Source organism: Lacerta agilis, chromosome 17, assembly GCF_009819535.1.
Source record: "Lacerta agilis isolate rLacAgi1 chromosome 17, rLacAgi1.pri, whole genome shotgun sequence".
Lineage (NCBI taxonomy): Eukaryota > Metazoa > Chordata > Lepidosauria > Squamata > Lacertidae > Lacerta > Lacerta agilis.
The window spans coordinates 7,063,867-7,085,069 of record NC_046328.1 but is presented as its reverse complement, the minus strand read 5'-3'; the positions used below and the strand labels follow the sequence as shown (position 1 = coordinate 7,085,069).

General features: G+C 46.7%; 1 protein-coding gene across 2 annotated transcripts in view; it reads right to left on the bottom strand.

Moving 5' to 3' along the window:
* The window catches only part of ADGRD1 (adhesion G protein-coupled receptor D1), a 270,128-nt gene that overhangs the window by 218,674 nt on the left and 30,251 nt on the right, over positions 1–21,203 (bottom strand). For both annotated transcript variants that reach the window (XM_033135813.1, XM_033135814.1), the window contains 5 exons: positions 17,799–17,954; positions 13,971–14,030; positions 11,779–11,896; positions 8,414–8,524; positions 7,204–7,279 (listed from right to left, as the gene is read on the bottom strand). In XM_033135813.1, the coding sequence (XP_032991704.1) occupies positions 7,204–7,279; positions 8,414–8,524; positions 11,779–11,896; positions 13,971–14,030; positions 17,799–17,954 (521 nt within the window). The remainder of the gene's footprint in view (positions 1–7,203; positions 7,280–8,413; positions 8,525–11,778; positions 11,897–13,970; positions 14,031–17,798; positions 17,955–21,203) is intronic.

The window sequence follows — 21,203 nt, the reverse complement described above, 5'->3', positions numbered from 1 at the left end:
TACAGACCTAGATTCCTGCCTGTACCCTTCTCCTGGTCAACAGCTGAATATGCCTACTGATTCCCCTGAAAGGTGCTGTGCTTGAAGAGATACACGAATATTATGTGCTGAACCTATGACAGCCCCTCACAAATGCAAGACAGCACTAGATGCTGCGAGCATCAAATGATGCCTGAAGATGTGTGAGCCAGCCTGCAGTCAAAAGCCTCTAACCTATGGTTTGGCCATTTTAGTATTATTTATTTATTTTAAATTGAATCTGTATACCACCCTAAGTTTGTACCAGTCACTTTCTCTCCATCTGTTTGTGTTCACTGTTAAAAAATGAAGCATTTTTTAGAACTTCTGCTAAGAGAGGACAAAAGAAGCACACTGAAACTGAGAAAAGCATCTAAGGGTGTTAGCATGTTCAGACAATTTTTTTTTTTACATATCATTACTAGTAATGCAATTCAAAGTGTTGGTATTGACCTTTAAAGCCCTAGACGGCCTCGGTCCTGTATACCTGAAGGAGCGTTTCCACGCCCATCGTTCAGCCCAGACACTAAGATCCAGCGCCGAGGGCCTTCTGGCAGTTCCCTCATTGTGAGAGGTGAAGTTACAGGGAACCAGACAGAGGGCCTTTTCGGTAGTGGCGCCTGCACTGCACATCCATCAGATGTCAAGGAAATAAGCAGTTATCCTATTTTTAAGAGACATCTGAAGGCAACCCTGTTTAGGGACGTTTTTAATATCTGATGCTGTATTGTTTTAACATTCGTTTGGGAGCCGCCCAGAGTGGCTGGGGAAGCTCAGCCAGATGGGCGGGGTACAAATAAATTATTATTATTATTATTATTATTATTATTATTATTATTATTATTACATAAGAGATATCAGCTACTAGTGAGGGAGCACAATTCTGAGAAACACTGCACATGCAAAGCAAACATGTATTTAACTTTGTGTTCATTGGGATTTACAGCCAGGTAAGGGTGCATAAGATTGCAGCCCTAAAGACTTAAATCAGGGGTAGTCAGCTTGGTGCATTCCAGATGTAGATGGACTACAACTCCCATAATCCCTGACTATTGTCTTATGCCGGAGGGGGCTGGTGGTTGTAGTCCACAGCATATGGAGGGCACTGGCTTGGCTAAACCTGAGCAGAAAGGAAGGACCTTTAAAAGAAAATGAGATTGTAAAAAATCCTCATTAGGGGCATAAATAAGCAGTATAAACACACGAACAAAATTGTGCATCAGTGCAAGCAAAGAGAAAGATGACTGATGAGTTGCAAGCATTCCTGAGCTAGCTGGACTTTGATTCACCAAGCGATGAGGAAAGTAATGCCAAGCTAGCATTCCTGGAACTACTATTTTCTCCAAAGAACTGAGGTGCCATCCAGATTTTAAGAGATGGGATTTGCTTAAGTATACAACCAGTAAGGAAGTCAGAGAATTCCAAAGGAAACAGAAATGGGAGGGAGCAGAAATTGCCGATCTTTGCTCATTCATCCCGTGTCCAGAACAGAGATCAACACATAAAATAACAATCCGGATTTGCCGCTAATGGTGCTTTCAGTCTGCAAACAATACACAACAACACGCAATTGATGATATTCTATTTTCAGATTTGCAAGGCATTTCCTTCGCACTGAAGTGAATGGTGTGAAAGACCATGGTGATAATGTAGTTAATTGCATTACCAATCACGTAACAACATTTCACCATAGCGGACAGCAAGACAAAAGCTGTTGTTTTTTTCTCGGAAGCCAAATATTGGCTGAATGGAAACTGTGCTTTGTGTGGTGGATACAGGGCAAAACGGAGATCAGCGCCTTCTTACACCCCTAATGAGAAATAGTTGTGTGTGTGGAGCCTCTGGTCACCCACTCCTTTTCTCCATCTGTGGGAAGTAAAACATTCCAGCCCCATTTGCCAGAACGAATTATTGAGATAATACATCTTATACAACTAATGGCCCATAAATTATGGCCTCTTGGGATTTGGTATCACAGTAAGAAATATTGCACTTCCCTGAAGATGATTGCTTCACACAACCCAGTTAGCCACCCAAGTGAAGAGTATGGCATCTTCTCTATAGGCTCCTGGCCAGCATTCTTGTTTTGCTGAGCTATAAGTGCCCCGTCCTCTGACTCAATCAGCCAGAGCCTCTGCTGATGTCTTAATTGCCTTGCTGCTAACACTTGCTTCCACTTAGTCCCAAAATAGGGCTGTATGGGGATGGATAATAACTCTAGCAGGTGGTTTGTCCACCTTTGGTCCCCACCTTGCACTCAGCTCTAACCTGTGGCTCAGAGAACCTGCCAAAAACACCAGAATGCCTATATTACGCAAATCCAATTGAAAAAAAACCACAAAAACGTAATAGGCTGTATAGTAACAATTGCAAAGTTATTTACTAGAAACTACTTCTCAAGAATTGGGACGCGGGTGGCGCTGGGGGTTAAACCACAGAGCCTAAGGCTTGTTGATCAGAAGGTCAGCGGTTCGAATCCCCGAGCCGGGGTGAGCTCGCGTAGCTCTGTCCCTGCTTCTGCCCACCTAGCAGTTTGAAAGCACGTCAAAGTGCAAGTAGATAAATAGGTACCACTCTGGCGGGAAGGTAAACGGCATTTCCATGCTCTGCTCTGGTTCTCCAGAAGCGGCTTAGTCATGCTGGCCACATGACCCGGAAGCTGTCTGCGGACAAACGCTGGCTCCCTCGGCCTATAGAGTGAGACGAGTGCCGCAACCCCAGAGTCGTCCACGACTGGACCTAACGGTCAGGGGTACCTTTACCTTTACCTTTACCTTTACCTTTACCTTTACCTTTACCTTTACTTGATGTTAGCACTGACAGTCTTATTTTATACAGGCACATATTTAATGATGCCCAGTGCATTTTTTCCCCTAGAGCTGGGTTTTGTTTCAGTACATCTGGAAGTCTGCCATGCTAATGAAAAATCTAGTTCTCAAGCAGTGATGACGCTCCAGCGGGAAGGTAAATGGTGTTTCCGTGCGCTGCTCTGGTTCGCCAGAAGCGGCTTAGTCATGGTGGCCACATGACCTGGAAGCTGTATGCTGGCTCCCTCGGCCAGTAACAGGAGATGAGCGCCGCAACCCCAGAGTCGGCCACGTCTGGACCTAATTGTCAGGGGTCCCTTTTACCTTTAAGTCCTACCTAAATCCTAGGTGGAGTCGGTTGGATGGTGCCTTGTACATCTCCTTCTGGCAACTCCTGGAGCCAAAGGCATTGCTCTGCTTTCCTTTGGACCACATCAGTGAGGTCAGGGGGAGGGTCTTGTCGCCTGGGCAGCCCAGGACCTCCATACACACTGCCCAGTCTTATCCCCTAGGGAGAGCACTTCAGTGCTGATAATACAGCAGTTTGACTACACCTCCAGAGGTGCTCTCCAATGTTTCTTGAGCCAGACAGATACCAACCAAGTCCAAAACGTACTTGCCACTGAAAGTCACTCAGACTCCCAGAAAATGTTATATGGGCCCATTTAAAAACATCAGCATGATCATGTGATAAAGCTTTTCCCTGGAGCACAACTCTTTTCAAGGCTGACTGATCCCCTTGTAGGAAAAGCTCTCTGTCCTTATACAGGAAAGCAGAAAACTGCACAACAGCAGGCCAGCTTACCCATATAGACTAGTGCTGTCTGCTCTAACTGGCAGCAGCTCACTAGAGCCTGTGGCAGGTCCCTCCCATCACCTGCCATTTTCTCCTTGATAATGAGGGGTGTTTCCAGACTGTCGCTGTTTTCAGGTGGGATTCAATCACATCCTGTCAAATTTAGGCTGCACAATGAAAGGAAATCTGAAGCTCTTGTGAAGCAAACCCACATCCCCAAAAGATTGGACTTCCTTGCGGCAAGGAAAGCAGCAGGGGAAAGCACTGGAAAGTGCGGTATAAGACTTGCTGAACACTCAGTAAACAAGTCGCCTGGAGGTGACCTAAATTTGGAAGCTGGGACTTTCTGCATGAATAGCAAGCGCTCTCTGAGACTTCACACAACTCTGCAATAAATATTATGAGAACAGAATGGAGAGGTCAGACTGTGGCTGCATGTACTTAGAACATGTCTTCCCACTGCCTTGTCGTGGCAAAGGGACTTGAATAACTCCAAGAAGCTATGAGCTATGCCATGCAGGGCCACCCAAGATGGACAGGTCATAGCTGAGAGTTTAGACTAAATGTGATCCACCTGGAGAAGGAACTGGCAATCCACTCCAGGATTTTGCCAAGAAAACTCAATGGACATAAAAAAGGAGAAGCTTTGAGAAGAAAGTGAGAGTTTCCAAGGCATGCTCTGGTTCATGGGGTCACAGGGAGTCGAACACGACTAAACAACAACAAGGGTTTGGGAAATTGTAGCTCTGTGCAAAGTGAACTACAGTTCCCAGGGAACATTGGGAAGGGATAGATTGCATGCACACTATACATTTAATTCACGTCTGTTCATCTAGCCTAGTACCCTGAGTTGTCCAGGATCTTTTACATCACCTGCTTTCGGGGGGGGGGACCTGTGCCCCCCCACCATGGATGGGAAACCTGTGTGTTCCAGATGTTGTTGAAATCCAGCTCCTGGCCACCCAAGCCAGCATGGCCCATCGTCAGGGATGGTGGCAGTCGAATCCCCACACCTGCAGAGTGATCTGTTACGCCTCTGCAGGCACATACGTTCTCCATCCCTGTTTTAAAGGGAGGTGTGCGCTGAATTGAAAGCAGGCACTCCGCCAGTGAGACATGATCCCTCCCCAAATATACTCCCATTATTCAAGTTTCAAAATAGGCATCCAGAACTTTGGGGAAACAAGAAGCTGCCTTATACTAAGGCATTTAGTATTTGCCCATCTTCTTCAGCACTGTTTCAGACAGGAAGTGAATCCCAGCCCTGCCTGGAGATGCCAGGGAGTGAAGCTGGGACATTCTGCATGCAAAGCAGATGCTCTGCCTCTGAGCTAGGTCCATTCCCCACCCAACCTTGCTATGGTATGAGCAGGCCCGTCTCAGCCATACAGCCGACTGGCCTGGAGGGCGCCTCAGCCGTGCCTGCCCCGCCCGCCGTGCTGTGCCCGCCCTGCCGTGGAGGTCGCCTCCACCCTCCAGCCCTGCCGGCAGCACCCTCCAGCTGCCCGGCTGCCCGGCAGAGCACGGGAACACAAGCTGGCCGGCCGCGCCAGGGCACCTGATACACTTAAGACAGCCCTGGGTATGAGGGAAAGGAGCTGGGGCTGCCACTCCCAGCGTCCATTTCTTTCAGCAGTAATTACCTGAGTTAATGCATTTAGATTATGCTTATATACAGCGGTACCTCGGGTTACATACGCTTCAGGTTACATACTCCGCTAACCCAGAAATAACGCTTCAGGTTAAGAAATTTGCTTCAGGATAAGAACAGAAATCGTGCTCTGGCGACGCGGCAGCAGCAGGAGGCCCCATCAGCTAAAGTGGTGTTTCAGGTTAAGAACAGTTTCAGGACCTCCGCAACGAATTAAGTACGTAACCAGAGGTACCACTGTATATGATTGTCTTGAACTGGCTTGGGAAATTCTCAGGTCAGAGCCGGGCTGTCTTTTTGAATGGTATATTGCTCTTAGTTCCCTTTGTTTTAATCTACAGGACATGTCACTGGTGCAATGCAGAAAGTAAATGGATCCGAGTGCTTTATCTGAATTAGCGGTGTAAAAATTAGCCAAGTGCGTATGGGAAAGGTGGAGGAGGCGGGAGAATGCTATACTTCACTGGCTATGTTAGTTTTGGTCTGTCATGGTGTTTGAAGTGCGAACAAGGTACGATCTTTACAAAAGGGGAAGTTAACATTAAACTTGGGGTGGAGGGAGGTGATGGCAATGCATATGATTTATCTAGGCAAGGGTCCAAAGAGCTACTGGACATACCCGGTGGGAATTATCTGAGTTTGTTTGCATTTGATAGACACTTCAGAAAACAAATTATCTAGGCGTTGTACAAAATCCATTTGAATCATGACACAATTCCGCTTGTAGGCAATCCACAGTCAGCCTTAAGAGTCCAACCCAGCACAAGACCCAGACACAAAAAGGTTGCACAGGAAAACGCAATGCAGATCGCATGAGCTGAAAGCAACCAGTAAATGCAGGCACTGAAATTTCCAGTCATGCTACAATCAGGGGCGTTTCTAGCCCCTTGGCTGCCCAGGGCGGTAAGCCAAGAGGCACCCCTGAGGGCGGGGCATCGCAGCGTGTGCGGACGTCATGACGTCATGACACACATGCACAGTGCGACGCCCCACCCCCGGGGATGCCGGGTGGCGGCTCCTGCCTCCGCGGGGGGGGGGGGAAGCATACCGGGCGCTTGAACGCGCCTGCTCTGCTTCCCTTTTCCCCCCTCCCAGCAGCTTTTTTCGGCATGAGGGGTGGACCAGCGAGGAGGGGGTGTCTTGCCAGTTACAAGTGTGACTCCCCCTCCTCGCTGGCCCGCCCCTCACGCAGAAAAAAAGCTGTTTGAAGGGGGGAAAGGCGGCATGCTCCCATTCAGGGGCCCACCCGGCGGGGCGGGGTAGGGAGGGGGTGGCCAAAGTGTCACCCCCGTCCCCTGGAACTCGGGGCGGCCCGCCCCTGCTTACTCCACCCCTGGCTACAATCCAACGTAGCGTGAAGCCCAGGACTCGGCTACACTCAATTATATCATTATAACTGTGTTATAAACATGCGTCACCAGATGGCGCGGTAGAGTTTGACCCTTCGCCAATGTGTGATTTTCCATTATGAACTTTATTAACGCATTTTCCTGTAATGTTTCTATTAATCCAGCAGAAGGTGATTCACCCACTACGAAGCCAGATGCGAAGCAAAACCAGCCATCTTTCGAAATCAACACGGATTTTACAATTTAGCCAAGTAAGGCCTACAAAAACAAGCAACGTGTACAAAACATGCATATGCTAGGCTCACGTTTTAGTGGAAACAACATACAAATCATACGTTATATTAGGGGAAAGCGCTTTGCACAAATTTGTATTTCAAGAGAAATTTGCACTAAAATGCTGGTGAATCTCATGAGGACTTTTTCAAAATAATAATAATAATCTCAAACTGATATGGAAATATGCCAGGATAAAGGAAAACCAAGATTGACAGACTCGCTCATCCCTACCAGGGTCCCACTTTTAATATTAGTACTATTCATTAGGCACAATCAGCTTGCCTTTTTTTTTTAAAAGGAACTTACTTTGTTTCTATTGGTCTGATACTTCCGAAGAACTGGTGCATGGTATGGTAGAGAAGTCCCACAATGGTTATCCAAGCTGTAGAGAGAGGGAAAGGGACAGGATGTTTATTACATGCCAGTGTTGCAGCTTGAGCAAAAAGTGGAGGGTGGTAAAGCCAATTTAAAGGCACATTGTAAATTGGCAACTTCACCTCTTCCATCATTCCCCACTTCTGCTCTCATGGGGATTCCAACCGTTCACTTAAAGAAAGAAGGAACACTCCTTCCCGCCTCCCGACACACAGAGAGAGTTTTAGAAAAGGAATATCAACACACCTTCATAATATAATGGAGCTAAACAGCTAAATTATATAAACTTGTCTATTGTAAAACTGAAGTTGAGGCTCCAGTACTTTGGCCACCTCATGAGAAGAGAAGACTCCCTAGAAAAAACCCTGATGTTGGGAAAGATGGAGGGCACAAGGAGAAGGGGGCGACAGAGGATGAGATGGTTGGACAGTGTTCTCGAAGCGACTAGCTTGAGTTTGGCCAAACTGTGAGAGGCAATGGAGGATAGGGGGGAAGAAGAAGAAGAAGAAGAAGAAGAAGAAGAAGAAGAAGAAGAAGAAGAAGAAGAAGAAGAGTTTGGATTTGATATCCCGCTTTATCACTACCCGAAGGAATCTCAAAGCGACTAACATTCTCCTTTCCCTTCCTCCCCCACAACAAACACTCTGTGAGGTGAGTAGGGCTGAGAGACTTCAAAGAAGTGTGACTAGCCCAAGGTCACCCAGCAGCTGCATGTGGAGGAGCAGCGACGCGAACCAGGTTCACCAGATTACGAGTCTACCGCTCTTAACCACTACACCACACTGACTATGGCAGACCAACACGGCTACCTGCCTGTAAATGTAAAACTAGAGTAAGCTTTAAATTCTGCATCTCCCTGACAAAGCACAGCATTCTCTCTTAACCATTTTCTTCTTTTGTCCATTTCTACAGATAGAAACTCTGCAGTTGTCTATTGCACCTCCCGTCTCCCCCAGCTAGCATGGCTACCGGTCAGGGGCAAAATGAGAGCTGTGTTCCAACAGCATCTGGAGGGAAACACCGGATTCCCTAGGTTAGAAGATTGCAGGGCTCATCACTGCAGTAGGCAGTTTGCACATTCAATTAACGGAGAATGATAACCCTTCCCCGCCATAAATCCCTCATAAAGCATAGATCTTACCTTTGTTCTGAAACGCTTCTCCAGGGATAGAAATATAACTCTGCCCTTCCAGGGGGAAACGGTAGTGGGGGACGCTCAGATGTAAAGGAGGCATTTTGACCAAAGAGTAATCTGTGTAATAACGCAAGCACATGCAAAAACAATGATAAGGGGGAGGGGGACGACACAATTAATCACATTTACTTCTTAGATTGTTTTGTTTCATCCATCAATACGACCTAAATATCTTGCAGAAAGCAGAGAGGGGGGAGATGTTAATGTTTCAGCAGCTGGAAAGAACAAATGAAGGTGAGCTAGCCCAGAAATAGACCAGGGGCACCCTTGTCCTGTTTCGACGTCTGAGGTAAAACGGGAAGGTGCTGCCGCTGCTCTCACACACCCCCACCCAAGCCCTTCCTCCTTGGTGGAACCCAGAAGCCACAGCCACTTCTTCTTGCTTCTCCTGTGGCATGGGTGAGGGGTGGGTGTCAGGGAACCCCTGACCACCAAGAGAGAAGTGAGGAGAAGCTGTGGCAGTGGCGAGATCTCACTGGAAGCCGAGGCCACAGCTTCTCAGTCTGCCTCACGGGTGGGCCGGCCCTGCTGTTGGCCATTGAGGATGGAGAGGCAGAAGGCAGGGACAAACCCACAGTAGGTGAAGCCAGAGCCAATGAGAGGTAGCAGCAAATAATTCTGGGTTCGTCCCCATCCTTCTCCGGGCTGAGCTATACAAGGGCAACATGGTGGGGGGAGGAAGGTGATAGCCAGGGACTGGTAGTAAGCAGGAAGGAAGGCAGAGGGGGCTTGGCAAAGGGAAGACGGAGGTTGGTCAAGCAGTGCCACACTACACCCAGTGACCAGCCTTCAGTGAGTTTGCCTATCCTTTTGCATCTGGCCTGAAGCAAGCCATGTAAGCAGAAAATGCCACTTTCTTTGTTGTTTCTCCAGTCCGATTGTTAGCTAGGGTTGCCATTCGCCTGGAATTTCCTGGATATACCTAAAACGCTGAAGCAGTTGGGCGGAAATCGGCTGAAATGCCCAAACGTATGGCAACCCATGTCGGCAGTGTCGTTTCAAAGTTAGAGAATCTCAAATCTCAGCAAATCTCAGATTCTCTAACTTTGAAAGTGCTGGTCATACAACTGGCTGTCCCCAGGTGAGGCCCGTGTGCTGGGCTGCTTCACAATGTGCTTGTATAAGGGCAGAAAATGGCCTGCAGAGAACGGGAAAATAATAATATAGATGCAGCCCTGCTGGAACATGCCGAAGGCCCATCTGGTCCAGAATTCTACTCTCACAGTGGCCAGGCAGATGCCCATGGGAAGCCTGAAAGCAGGATCTGAGAGCAACAAAGCTCTTCCCAACTGCAATCCCCTTGCAACTGGTATTCAGAAGCATATCACCTGTGACAGTGAAGGTAGAACATAGCCATCCTAGGTAGCGGCCGTGGACAGCCTTATCCACCATCAATTTGTCGAATCCTCTTTTAAAGCAATCCACGTTGGTGGCTATCACTACCTCCGTGGGATCCAGTTCCACAGTTTAGGTGCTGCACAAAGAAGTAGCTACTTTTGTGCTTCCTGAATCCACCAGCGCATAATTTCATTACATATCCCCCGAGTTCTAGTATTGTCTCGTGTAATACTAGAGGTCTGTGCAGCAGCCCTTCCCGGAGGCAATAATATAAAATCAGAAGCAAGAATAAGATTTAGGATTTAAGATATGTGGATTATAATTGTAAGATTAAGATTAGATATAAGAAAGTAGATGTTACAATGTTACAAAGTTACTAAAGAAGATTAGAAATGAACGCTAAAGAGAGGATGTGAGGAAGTCCCAAGCTAAGGATTATAAAGAGGATAAGAATGAGTAAATAATTGTTTTGTTTGTGTGTATTTTATGTGGTTTTTGTAGTGTATGTATTTCTGTTTTGTGTATTTTTGTTATTAAAATCCAATAAATTCTTCGAAATATATATATATATATATAAAATCAGAAGCTCCTGGATCCAAGTTCCCACACAGCCAGGGGCATACCAAGGAGGGAGCGGGGGGGGCGGGTGCGCTCCCATCGCCACATCTCCGGGGGTGACAAGGCATGCGATTTGCCGGTGGCGGTGCTCCAGAGCCGTATGGATGGTGCCAGAATCCTCTGCTCACGGCTGCAGCCGCATGTAGAGGATCCTCGATTCGTGGCTGCAGCCGCAAGCAGAGGATCCCGGCACCGTCCGTAGGGCGCTGGAGCAGCAGCACCGGCAAACCGCTATGTAGCGCACATGCGCAGTGTCACTACATAGCAACACATGCGTCGTACGTAGCGACACTGCGCATGCACGCTATGTAGTGATGCCCCGCCCCCAGGTGCATGTCATCTTTGCCGCTCCGGGTGCCCAACCCGCTTCGTACACCTCTGCACACAGCTGCCCCATCCAAGAAAGATGTGTGTGCTAGAATTGGAGCTGCCTTAGCATAGGAGGTTTTCAAGCATGGGTCTAAAATAGTGTGGACCAATGCATGGTAGGCCACCAACAAATCACTGCAATAACCATGTGAAACACGGAATCAGGGGCGTCGCTGGGGAGGGGCGGTAGGGGCGGTACGCCCCCAGTGACAGGGTGAGCAGCGGCGGGGGGGTGACGAGCGGCGGCCCCTCCCGCCACTCCCACGCGCCGCCGCTCCCTACGTCACCCCAGGAGCAGCAGCGCTGCACGGACGGGGTGCTCGCTCGGCCGAGCGAGCACCCCCTCCGTGCAGCGCTGCTCCTCCCCAGGTGACCGGTGGTGCGTGGGGAGTGGTGGGAGGAGCCGCCGCATGTCACCCCCACGCACCGCCGCTTGCTCCGTCGCCGAATCCGGAGTCTTTGCAGCCCGCAAAGACTCCCGAATCCGCCGCCCAGCACCCCTTCTTGCAGTGGCTGCTCACGCAGGCACGAGCAGCCGCGGCAAGAAAGGGTGCTGCTGCCGGGCGGCGGCTTCTTCGGGAGTCTTTGCGGGCTGCAAAGACTCCCGAATCCGCCGCCCGGCACCCCCGGGGGCGGGGCGTTGCGCGCGTCATGATGCACGCACCACGATGCCCCGCTCCCAGGGGTGCCTCTTGGCTTCCTGCCCCCGGCAGCCAAGGGGCTAAGAACGCCCCTGCACGGAATCATTAGAAACCCACTTTTGGAGACCTGCAACCAAATCAAAAGGCATTGGTTAATATTATTTCTTCCCTCCAATCCACTGTATAAACTCTTTTGTGATGGATGCAGTCTCCCCCAAGCCCTGATTAAAAGAGGGGAGGAAGTCTTCCTGTTCCCTGTCACCAAGTGAAAAGCTGCAGACACAGATATGTCATATTGCAATTATCCAGATTCTGGTTTCACAGCAGGTGCCAGATAAGCCTCACCTGCCACGGATGACGTGCCTTCGACTGTTATGGCTGTTGGGCTTCCTCCAAGATTGCGGCCCACATGAAACATCACACTGTCAATTGTTTCAACTAAGTCTTGAGCAATGGGTACTGTCTGAGAAGCAAACCAAAAAAGAGCTATGATTATGAATGTGTGGAGTAGCAAAGGGAGCCTTATGTCAAATGTGGGACTGAGAGACGAAGCACTCCCTGTTGAAGATAAGGCTGCACATAGCCTACCATAATCTGAGGTGCTGATCTGGTGCCCATGGTGCTGGTATGCACGCAACAGAGGGGTGCGAGTACTGGGAAATCAGGGCGTGGAGGGTGAAGGAGCCCAATGCTCACTGCCAACACTGCCGGAGTAACCCCACACTGCATCAGAGCCAAGCAGGGCTGTGCTGTGCCACCAGCCCACCCACACAGGTGGTAGCTGGACCAGTTGATGCGGCACTTGGCAGGGGCAAACCAGGAGCCCCCATGCCCCGCCACCAGCATGGCCCATCCAGGTGCTGCTCCAAGTATTGGTTCCTCTGGTGTCAGGAGAGGAGTACTGGGCCAGGCCGGGCTAGGGACGCCTGCATGGGAGCGCATGCTTCGTGCCCCCTCAAAAATCCATGACTGGGGTCACAACCCCTATGGCACTCCCACACTATGACCCTGGCCCCTAATTGGGCCAATCGGGTCCAGGACCACCTAGGGACCACCCACCCTGTATCCACCCCCAATTCAATTCAGGGTTTGGAATAATGTTTAATGATGATGATGATGATTTAAGCCTAATTCATGAATTAACTAATTAAAAAACGATACGGATCAGAACATATGAATCCATTCCTAGGAGCCGAGGTCATACTTAAACATGTAGCAGAGTTTCCAAAAATAGACCAGAGGCCATATTTCATCCAGCAGAGCTTTGCTTGTGCTAAAGGCAAATGTAGCTTAATGGTGACAAATCCAATACATTCAGGATTGGCACAGTCCATAATAATCCAGTTGCAGCACTTGCAAAACTTATAACAAGGCTAAAACTTAACACTAAGCATACTATGTGCAGAACAGCACACCAGAAGGAAGAGAGACTGAAAGAGAAGAAAGTAAAACCCAGGCTCCTTCTGACCTATATTTATAGTCCACATGACCTTAATTGAAAGAGATAAGAGAACTGGTTCAAATCAGCTTCCTAGAAGGTATAACCCAAACAGTCATGAAGCTTCTGCCTGCTTCTCTCACACAGAGAAGCTGCTAGTAGCTTCTAGAATCCTCTTGTATCAATCAGAATAGGAAAGATCTCCACACATTAGATCAATACTTTCTGCACTAAGAAATGCAGACTGACACCCTTCACCTCCCCCCCCCACAATATTTGAGCCCCCAATGATGGGAATTGCCATTCAAATTGTGTGTGTGTGTGTGTGTGTGTGTGTGTGTGTGTGTGTGCTGGATCATGTGATCAGTTATGTGGGGCAGGGCTTACCTGAGCCCCCCCCAAAAAAAAATTATTCAAGTTGGCACCCTTGGGTCAGAAATAGACTAGTCCATCTGCCCCTAGTGTGCATGGCCCATCACAGGATGAAACAACAGCAAACAAAGTTCCATATCACCGGCAACACTAAGCACATAGTCCAAATCCCATAGTAAAGGTAAAGGGACCCCTGACCATTAGGTCCAGTCGTGTCCGACTCTGGGGTTGCGGCGCTCATCTCGCATTAATGGCCAAGGGAGCTGGCATACAGCTTCCAGGTCATGTAGCCAGCATGACTAAGCTGCTTCTGGCGAACCAGAGCAGCGCACGGAAACGCTGTTTACCTTCCTGCCAGAGCAGTACCTATTTATCTACTTGCACTTTGACATGCTTTCAAACTGCTACATGGGCAGGAGCAGGGGCTGAGCAACGGGAGCTCACCCCGTCACGGGGATTCGAACCGCCGACCTTCTGATCAGCAAGCCCTAGGCTCTGTGGTTTAACCCACAGTGCCACCCACCCCACGTCCCTCCAAATCCCATGGACAAAGGAAAAAGCAGAATGAGAGAGGCAGTTTGGAGAAGAAATGTGTGGACAAGTGAGCAAATGAAGCATCCCTTCCCTTTTACCACATCACTATTAAATATATATATATATATATATTAGGGGAAGGAAAGTGGCAAATTGGTTACAGGCTTGCAGGTCATGTGTAGCAAGGCATTACCTGCGACATTTCATTCCAGCCGTGAAACGAAAGCACACCTTCCACAGTTTTAAAGAAGACCTGCAAATAAATAAACCCCAGGTCATTTTGTTACAATATCAACGCCATCTTCCTCCATCCCCCTCCATCTCCCGGGAAATAGCATTTGAGTCAGGGCACCCCAGGTGCCTATTCACTCTAAAATAATAGACACAAGATCCATGCATGTGCCAGAGAACTACATGTGCCTGATGCTTAGCTCACCAAATATTGTACAATAATATTTTAAAGCAGAAGGGTATTTGCCAGACAGAGTCTTTGTAACCGGGGATATCTACAGTGATTGTTTCAATAAAAGAGGAAAGGGACCCATCTCTGCAACAGTTTATCAGTTTCCTTCTCCCATTTCAACGCTGCATTAATTCAGTTGGTTTATACATTTCCACTGCAGAACACGTTTTCATTAGCTGTAGCTCAGCGGTAGAGCAGGTGTCTTGGACGGGAAGTTGGAGGAGGGAAAGCAGAGCAGCAGACAAAAGTGATGGTTCAACGTGTTTTGGACACCACTGGTGTCTCTCCAAGGAAATTCAGAGATTTAACATTTAGAGGCACTGAGTCTTTTTTCCCCACTTCCAATTCCTTTTTGGAATTCCCATTTTTGTTACAGATGCTTTGCACGCTGAAGGTCCCAGGTTCAATCCCTAGCATCTCCAGTTAGGGCTGTTCCCCGTCTCAAATCCTGGAGAGCCGCTGCCAGTCAGTGTAGGCAGTACTGAGCTAGATGGACCAATTGATCTGTCTCAATCTAAGGCAGCTTCCTCTGTCCCTAACCTGCCCTAAGGGCTGCCACTGTATGCGTAATTCCTGGGAGTGCGCTCCACAGAACCCAATAGGTATTACTTCTCAGCACATATGTGTAGGATTAAGAGTGGGTCTTTTGCTGGCAGTGTTTTGCATTAACGATGTCTGCAGCCAGCAGCAAGTTTTCAATAAAGATTTTGTGTGTTCTTGTACCAGAGCTGCTGTTGTTTTTTAAGCAGTATTACAAGGAGATAACAAATATAGATTTTGTTTCCTGAAAAAGTATTTAATGCGCCACTTCGCCAAAAAATTAGAGTAACCAAAGGACAAGTCCCACCCCGTATGCATATAAACGGTTTATGTGATTACCGTATTTTTCCATGTGTAAGATGATATTTTTTCCCTTAGAAATAATAGGCAAAAATTGTGGGTCCTCTTATACATGGATAGCAGCGGGGGGGGGGGGGGGGGTTGGTGGCAGCAGCCAGCAAGAGATTGTCAGCAGCAATTGGATGTGTGATTGGTTGCTGCGGCAAGGCCTGCTGCCGATTGGCTGTGGTTGCGGCAATTGGGCGGGCTATTTACATCGAGGCATGCATGCAATCAGCTGCGGTTGCGTCAACTGTGCAGGTGGTCTTTTGGCGGCGAGCGTGCAGACGATTGGTGGCCACGGCGATGCGTGTGATTTGCAGTGGTGGGCAGGTTGACCCCCCCCCCCAAAGAAAGCTCAACAACTCTTCCCCCCATCCTGACGTATAGAAGTTGCGTGTTTTGAGCTGGCTATTGATTTTAATTAGTTTTGAATGCTTTTTAATACACATTTCTGTTTTGTATTGATAACATGAATGTTTTAATCTTCTTTGGTTTTGTAAACCTCTTAAGAGTTTGTTTGTTTGTTTGTTTGTTATTACAGTCAAATGACATGTCACTGTTGTGAAATGAGCTAATAATAAATAAAAATATAAAAGCACGCCTCCTCCTATGCCACAATCTGGTTCCCCACACAGTGGCTAAAGACACAGAACCAGGGACGTAGCAATTGGAGGGGGGCGGGCCGCCCCAGGTTCCATAATGGAGGGGGTGACAAATAACCAAGGAACATTTTTTTTTGGAATTTTTTTTTTTTTTAAATGCCTGCTCCGAAGGTCTTATCTTACTATACTAGGGATTATATAGCTATATATGAAATTTCATGCATATCGGTTAATATCTTGACCCTCCTCCACCAAAATAGCTGTTTACTTGGCTGTTTTCCTATGTCGTGAAGGCTGAAATTTCAGTTCAGTGGAGCAATTACTGTTCCCAACCCTAACCCTGTGGAAAGCCATCTAATTAGATTTAATTTGATTTTGAGATGTTTTTAGGAGGTAATTTAAATATTGTTTGATTTTATACCAATGTTATGTATCTGATGTTAGCCACCCTCAGCCCGACTTCGGCCGGGGAGGGTGGGATATAAATAAAAGTTTTTTTTATTATTACTTGTTATTATTCCTTTGTAAGAAAATATGAAATAACGTAAAACCATTTTTGCAGGGGGGAGGGAACCAATGGATGCGGGTGACAAGAAATTTTCCACACCAGGTACCACCTGACCTTCCCATGCCGGGGGGGGGGGGACAAAAATTTATTTGCCCCCGGGTACCAATTTACCTTGCTACGACCCTGCACAGAACCACAGAAGTCTAGGATTAGGAAGACACCTAGGGCCATTTAGCCCAACCCTCTGCAACTCAGGATTCAAAGCTAAATCACATGAATTACATCCACTCTGGCCATCTGAGAATAAAATTCAATCTGTAGGAGGGAAAATGGAAGGGAGGGGGACTAATATTCATTTTAGTTTCCTTTTTGTCTGAGCAAACAATCTGTGTCTCTGCTACGCATGGGTTTAACAGGACAATCGCTGTCAAAATCACAGCTGATTACTGTCACAGCCGGAGCTCCAGCCCAGCAGTGCTAAAAGGGGAATAATCCATCCGCTGCTGAAATCAGTGCCAGAGTTTTGTTAGCAGAGAGCAACTTCTCGACTCTGCCAAGCTCAAAATCCTCCAGGCATTGCTGCCCATAGTGCACAAAGCAGAAGCCGTTTAGCTCAGCTACATAATGGGGCTGGTGCAGGAAAATCCAGGGAAGTCAGCACAAATTCTCTCTGAGCCGTAGGAAGTGCTAAATGGCCTGCGAGAAAAGATGGTAGCAAGGGAGAAGAACACAATTTTGTTTGCCTTTTAGCGAGAAACTATCTAGTTCGCACTTCTCAAGCCAGTAAGCAAAATGGAACGTGGTTATCTTTAGGTGTACCTCTAAACGAAATTTAGCTCTCTTTGTGTGCTCTTCTCCAAAGTTTGTTCTCCACCCAAACCATGTGCACAAAAATTCATATACATGTGAAACTCAAAAAATTAGAATATCGTGGAAAGGTTCATTTATTTCATTAATTCAACTTAAAAGGTGAAACTAATATATGAGATAGACTCATGACATGCAAAGCGAGATATGTCAAGCCTTTGTTTGTTATAATGGCATACAGCTGATGAGAACCCCAAATTAACAATTTCAACTTGGGGGTTTTCATCAGCTGTACGCCATAATCATCACAGTTATAACAAGCAAAGGCTTGACATATCTCACTTTGCATGTCGTAAGTCTATCTCAGATATTAAACTCCAGTAGGTAATGAAAACAATTGCTTACATAAATGGACTTTTCCATGATATTCTAATTTTTTGAGTTTCACCTCTATCCGTAAAAATGAAGCAAAAACTAATTATATTAGAGGGAAATACTAGCAAATCAAGGGTACATTAGTCAAACAAGTTTGAGGTACTTGCCACCTTGTCATTTTATCCCCACAACATTGTGTTCAGTGTGCAAACACTGCCTCAGTCTGGTCCCTATGGCCAACTCTACAAACGGCCTTACTTCTTTAATAAAGAGATGGAGAGATGAAAGAAATTTACTTCAATAAACTCACTAACCGGTGAAGGAGATTCACCTCAGTCAATTGGAAAAGTACCTCATTAAGTTGAAGAAGTGAAGAAAATTTACCTCAGTGAGGTTGAAGGCCGTATTTGCCGTAAGTGACTCGTTGGGTAAGGCACGGGAAATGTTTCCTAAATAGTCCAACATGGTATATGGCCGGTGAAAGTTTCCTCTCTCCTCTGTAAGGTTAATTATTATGGGCTGGTATGCATTTCTGGACAGCTAAAAGGGTGACACAAAAAGCATATATTAGGACTTTCTGTTTCTCATCTCCCAGCCTAGGTCATTGAAATGAATGGTTGTTTTTGTTCAACATAAGACCTTCTGAATGCTACAACGCAAAAGAGTTGGAAGTGGTGGATGTCTACTCTAACATCTTAGAGAGATAAATTTAGAGAATACCATATTTTTCCATGTATAAGGCTAAGTTGTTTTTTTTACTAAAAATAATGTTGAAAAATGTCTTATATATGGGGGCGTCTTATAGACAGAAAAATACGGTAATTTTGTTGCATTTCAGAAACTTTCCACCTCACTTTCTGACCCTGAAAGTGATCTCAAAGAAGCTTCCGAGTTAAACACACACAAAAATGATGGAAATATGTTTTCACGGGTCATTTTGCTGCTGCAACTTTCTCCCTGATCTTCCCTTATCACGACCTTTTCCCTCTGTCCCAGCCCCCAAGGTCCAATACTTTCGCCATTCTTGTCATTCTGATCCTGCGGAAGCTCTAAATATTTAATGTGGGAGCTCTTCACAATCCAACTGTACAACAGGGTCGGGAAGTCTCAGTCTCAAGGGCTATATGTGGCCCTCCGAGACTCTCTATAAGGCCCTTGAGACTCTTCCCAAGCCACACCCCATCCCCACAGGCCACTCCCCCTTGAGTGTTTTGTACCTGGCTGAAATGTGCCATTAAATTCTTGCCTGCCTGGATGGAAGACAAAGAAGGGTGTGTGCAGAAACTAGTTTACTACACAGAGGTAAAATTGCTCCTCCCCTTGCTTGCCAAGAAGGAAGATGGAGACGTGTGGTTTGCGTGTGTGGCCCTCCAGCTCCCATCAGGCCCAGTCAATGTGGCCTGTCGGAGTGTTGTGGGTATCAAGGAGTTAAACACTCTGTGCTAATTGGGAATGCTGACTCAGCAGCATGTGATGACTAAGCAACATGAGACATTGGGGCGTTGCCTAATGGATCCATTGACAGCTAGTATAAAGAGGCACTGTTGACTTCAGTTGGTAGGGGTATGAAGAGGTGATGGCTTCTCCCCTGAATGTAATTCTACCTGTATGCTGTGTATACAACAAGACTGCTTTGTGATGCTGCAAGACTGCAACTGAATAAAGCCTTAATGGTCAAGGATGATGGTCTACCCGGCCTAGCAATCAGTTTCCAGGAGTGACCAGCCAGATGTCTCCAGGTACTCACAAGTAGTGCATGCAGGTTAAGTTGGCTAACCCTGGGATCCATCACAGGGTATGGAGGCCCTGTTTAGCTACCATGGCTTCCCCCCTAAAAAATTATCCATTACATGCCACACCACAGAAAGACCCTCCAAAATGTTTTGAGGAGCAGTGGTGGAGTTTAGTCTGAGCACATCCAGGCACAACGAGAAGAACGTTTCACTGTGGATTTCAGGCTGTTAAATTGCAGCTCACCGCAGTGAAACATTCCTGACAACTAGCAAACAGTAAGTGGGAAAGCTTTTAAGGAAAACAAAACAAAACACACATCAGACACGTTTCACCCATATACTGAGCGAAAATTGCTTTCCTTCCCATTCAGGCTAAACATGCTTGATAACAGCTGCATCGAAATCCCATTAGTTTTTGGTCTTGTTCATTTTGAGACTTGCGGGGTGAAAGCCGGATTCTGATGGAAGGGAAAGCACTCTAGCAACAGCAACTTGTGATGGGAGTTATAAACTGAAAACTTTGCCTCCAACTATTTTATTCCATATATATATATATATATATATATATATATATATATATATAGTATGATATCATGTTGCTGGACTAAGTTCTCCATGGAACAAAAGAAGCAAATCCTCTTTGTTGGAATGTACTTAACAAAAATATGAACCAGAGGCCTTCTTATTAGGGATAATGTCAACTGAAATCAAGAAAGAAGTAAGACCACTATGTACGCAACATCTGCAGAATCTGCGATTCTGGTCGCAATGAATTGGAAAAGTGAGATTACACCTGCAAAGTCAGAATGGCAGGTAAAAATGACAGAATACATCCAACTGGCAATAATGACGGGGAGAGTTGGAGCGTACTCAATGCAGAGGGTGAATAAAGAATGGATAGTATTTAAAGAATGTTTGAAAAACTACGATAGCAAAAATCTCCTGGCACACCTTGAATGATTCTTGCAATGTATAGTTAATAAACTAAAGATTTTTTTTCTCTGAAGGAAATTAAGGAAACAAAGTACAACAACATGATACTGTGTAGAAAAATAACAAATGAGATTCAGTTTTTCGAGAACAATCGGAAGTTTATTTTGTCTTCCTTATCTTTATTCTTTATTTGCTTTTTTCTTTCTTTTTTCCTTGTTGTTGTTTTTCTTTTTTCCGTGTAGTGTACATGCATAAAATGTAAGATGGTAAATTGCTGTGTAAATATGTGTTGAATGTTAATATAGATATAAAATAACAAACAACAACAACAACAATTAATAAAGTAATTATTTGTACCCCGCCCATCTGGCTGGGTTTCCCCAACCACTCTGGGCGGCTTCCAACAGATATTAGGATGCATTAAAATGTCACAGATTAAAAACTAGATAGATAGATAGATAGATAGATAGATAGAGATAGATAATGAACCAGGGGGAGCATCATGGGTTGGCATTGCTGGGCATTTGCTGAGGTCCATAGTCCTGCAGGGGTCCCTCTGCTGCTGCTGCTCCTACTTTGCTGTCACTGCCTATTGAGCTATTCTATCCAGCAGGCAGCAGCCTGAAAAAAGGAAATGGGGTGTCTGCCTCCTCTCGCTTTCCAATCTTCAGCCTCATCTACACCTGGGCCAGCCCGCCCATGAGTCAGGGTGAGGTTGTCGCCTCGGGCGGCAGGAGTGACAGGAGCCGCAGATCAGGCCTCCAAAAAGGCTGCTGCCACAGTAGCAGTGACAGCTGCAGTGCGCTTCTTGCAACCCAGATCTGCCATCACCCCAAAAATGCTGCCACTATAGCAACCTCTTGAAAAATAGGAGATGCTGCTGGTCTATGCCCACACCTAAGAGGGGAAATGGCAGGGGCAGCCCTTCTTTCCTGGTGGGGGGGCACACACACACACACCATTTTGTGGTTTGCCTCAGGTGCCAAAATATCTTGAGCCAGCCCTGATCTGCACTATGTGTACCGCTTTGAACAGTCGCGGTTTTCCCCCAAAACACCCTGGGAGCTGCAGCTTCATAATGGTGCTGAGTGTTGTCAGGAGTCCCCTGTTCCCCTCCCAGAGC